The 1688-nt window shown below is 54.1% G+C and overlaps 1 protein-coding gene across 2 annotated transcripts in view; it reads right to left on the bottom strand.

Moving 5' to 3' along the window:
• dub (duboraya) overlaps positions 1–1688 on the bottom strand; it is an 8181-nt gene continuing 6493 nt past the window's right edge. For both annotated transcript variants that reach the window (XM_005947705.2, XM_005947704.3), the window contains 4 exons: positions 1580–1648; positions 1200–1439; positions 668–1096; positions 1–573 (listed from right to left, as the gene is read on the bottom strand). In XM_005947705.2, coding sequence (XP_005947767.1) covers positions 550–573; positions 668–1096; positions 1200–1439; positions 1580–1648 — 762 coding nt within the window. In that variant the 3' untranslated portion in view covers positions 1–549. The remainder of the gene's footprint in view (positions 574–667; positions 1097–1199; positions 1440–1579; positions 1649–1688) is intronic.

Raw genomic sequence — 1688 nt, 5'->3', positions numbered from 1 at the left:
CATTAGCAACTCTTTATTTCTTTGAGCACTGCCAGATAAAATAAAACAGAGCAGATCATCATTACGGTAGCAAAAGTATTTTAATTTCATCATCAGAAGCACTTTGTGACGTCACCGCCTCCTCAGGCTGCGTGTCGCCATCCAATCAAAACCTCGGAGGTTCCCAGAAATCAGTCAAACCTAACGAGGCTTCGAGGGTTCCCTCACAGCTGTGGCTTTAAACACAGACACAAACCACTCATCATCATCATCATCATCATCATCATCATCATGGAAGGCAGCACACAGTAAGAACAGACAGGTCACAGTATATATGGCTGAACAGGAAGAATGCAGTGTTGTGGTGTGGAAAGGCGTTGAGTGGAAACGAACAAGCTCGGCTGGACCTTCGCACGATTGGCCGAGCGTCTTCGCTCATTCGCAGATGGCGGGCGGCGCCTCAGAGTTTCTAAATATTCGCCTCCTGAGCGTCTGCAGGCCTCTTCAGTCAGGTGTAGCTGATACGGGGTTTCTCTCCCAGCACTCCAGGGGCTCGTCGACGCGTGGTCCTCATCGGGCTGAGCTCGTTGCTTCCTGCGGGGGAAACGTTGCAGTTTTTCAGTACATGTACACAAAGTACACAGAGTACTGCACTGATGTCACTCTGGAAGGAGAACAGGTACTTCACCTCGCTCTGTTCTTCTTCTTTGCCGTCTGTCAGTGTAGCGTCTTCGGTCAGGTCCTGTTTCTGCGTCTCTGGCGACCTCGGCTCCTCCTCCTTCTTCTCTGATGATGATGGTGCCTCCTCCTCCTCTTCTTCTGCAGACCCTTTCTCTCCCTCCTGCACATCACCGTCGCCGCTCTTTGACTCTTCCTCTTCGTGAGTTTGGTTTTTCTCAGGAGCTGTTGGGGCGTCTGTTTGATCCTCCTTCTTGAACACGTCACCCTCACTGCCCTGCTCGCCGTCCTGCTCGCCGCCTGCTGCAGTTTTGTCAGCGGGTTCAGTCGTGGAGCTCACCTGTGTGTCTGATGCATCTTTGGCCTCCACCTCTCCACTGCTGGATGTCCTGTGGCGGCGTGATGGCGGACGGCGGCGGATGGAGTGGCGAGCTCTGCCCTGGAGGAGAACCAAAGGGTGATCAACTGATTGTTTAGGCTGGCCGGCGCAGGTATTTACAGGTCACTGAATGCATCACATGAACGCCTTGGAGGGGTCTCACCTTGTTGATGCTCTGCAGGACCGATCCCTCCACCACAGTGGCAGGTTCCTCAAAAGAGGCGGGGCCTTCCGTTTCAGTTACAGGAGAGGTGACTGGGCTGGTGGGGGTTGCTGAGGACGAGGTGGTTACTGAGGTAGCAGGTGGGGCGGAGCCAGGGGAGGGCAGGGGGAAGTTGAGAGGCAGCATCCTGATGCCAGGGCTCTTCATAGGAGGACCCGTGGGCGAGAGCACGAGTTCAGCCTGCAGAGTGATGTCAGAGTGATGTCAGAGTGATGTCAGAGTGATGTCAGAGCGATGTCAGAGCGATGTCAGAGCGATGTCAGAGTGATGTCGGTGCATGTTTACACCAGCAGGGGGCAGCAAAAACCTGCTGGACTCACCTGGATTTTCTCAATTAGACCAGAGTTCCTCTTGACTTTGACAGGTGACGTCGGGGCACCTGCAGGAGGCTGACACACACACACACACACACACACACACACACACACA

Source organism: Haplochromis burtoni, unplaced genomic scaffold, assembly GCF_018398535.1.
Source record: "Haplochromis burtoni strain Fernald_Lab_line unplaced genomic scaffold, NCSU_Asbu1 Contig_505, whole genome shotgun sequence".
NCBI classification, from domain to species: Eukaryota; Metazoa; Chordata; class Actinopteri; order Cichliformes; family Cichlidae; genus Haplochromis; species Haplochromis burtoni.
This window is presented reverse-complemented; position numbering and strand designations above follow the sequence as displayed.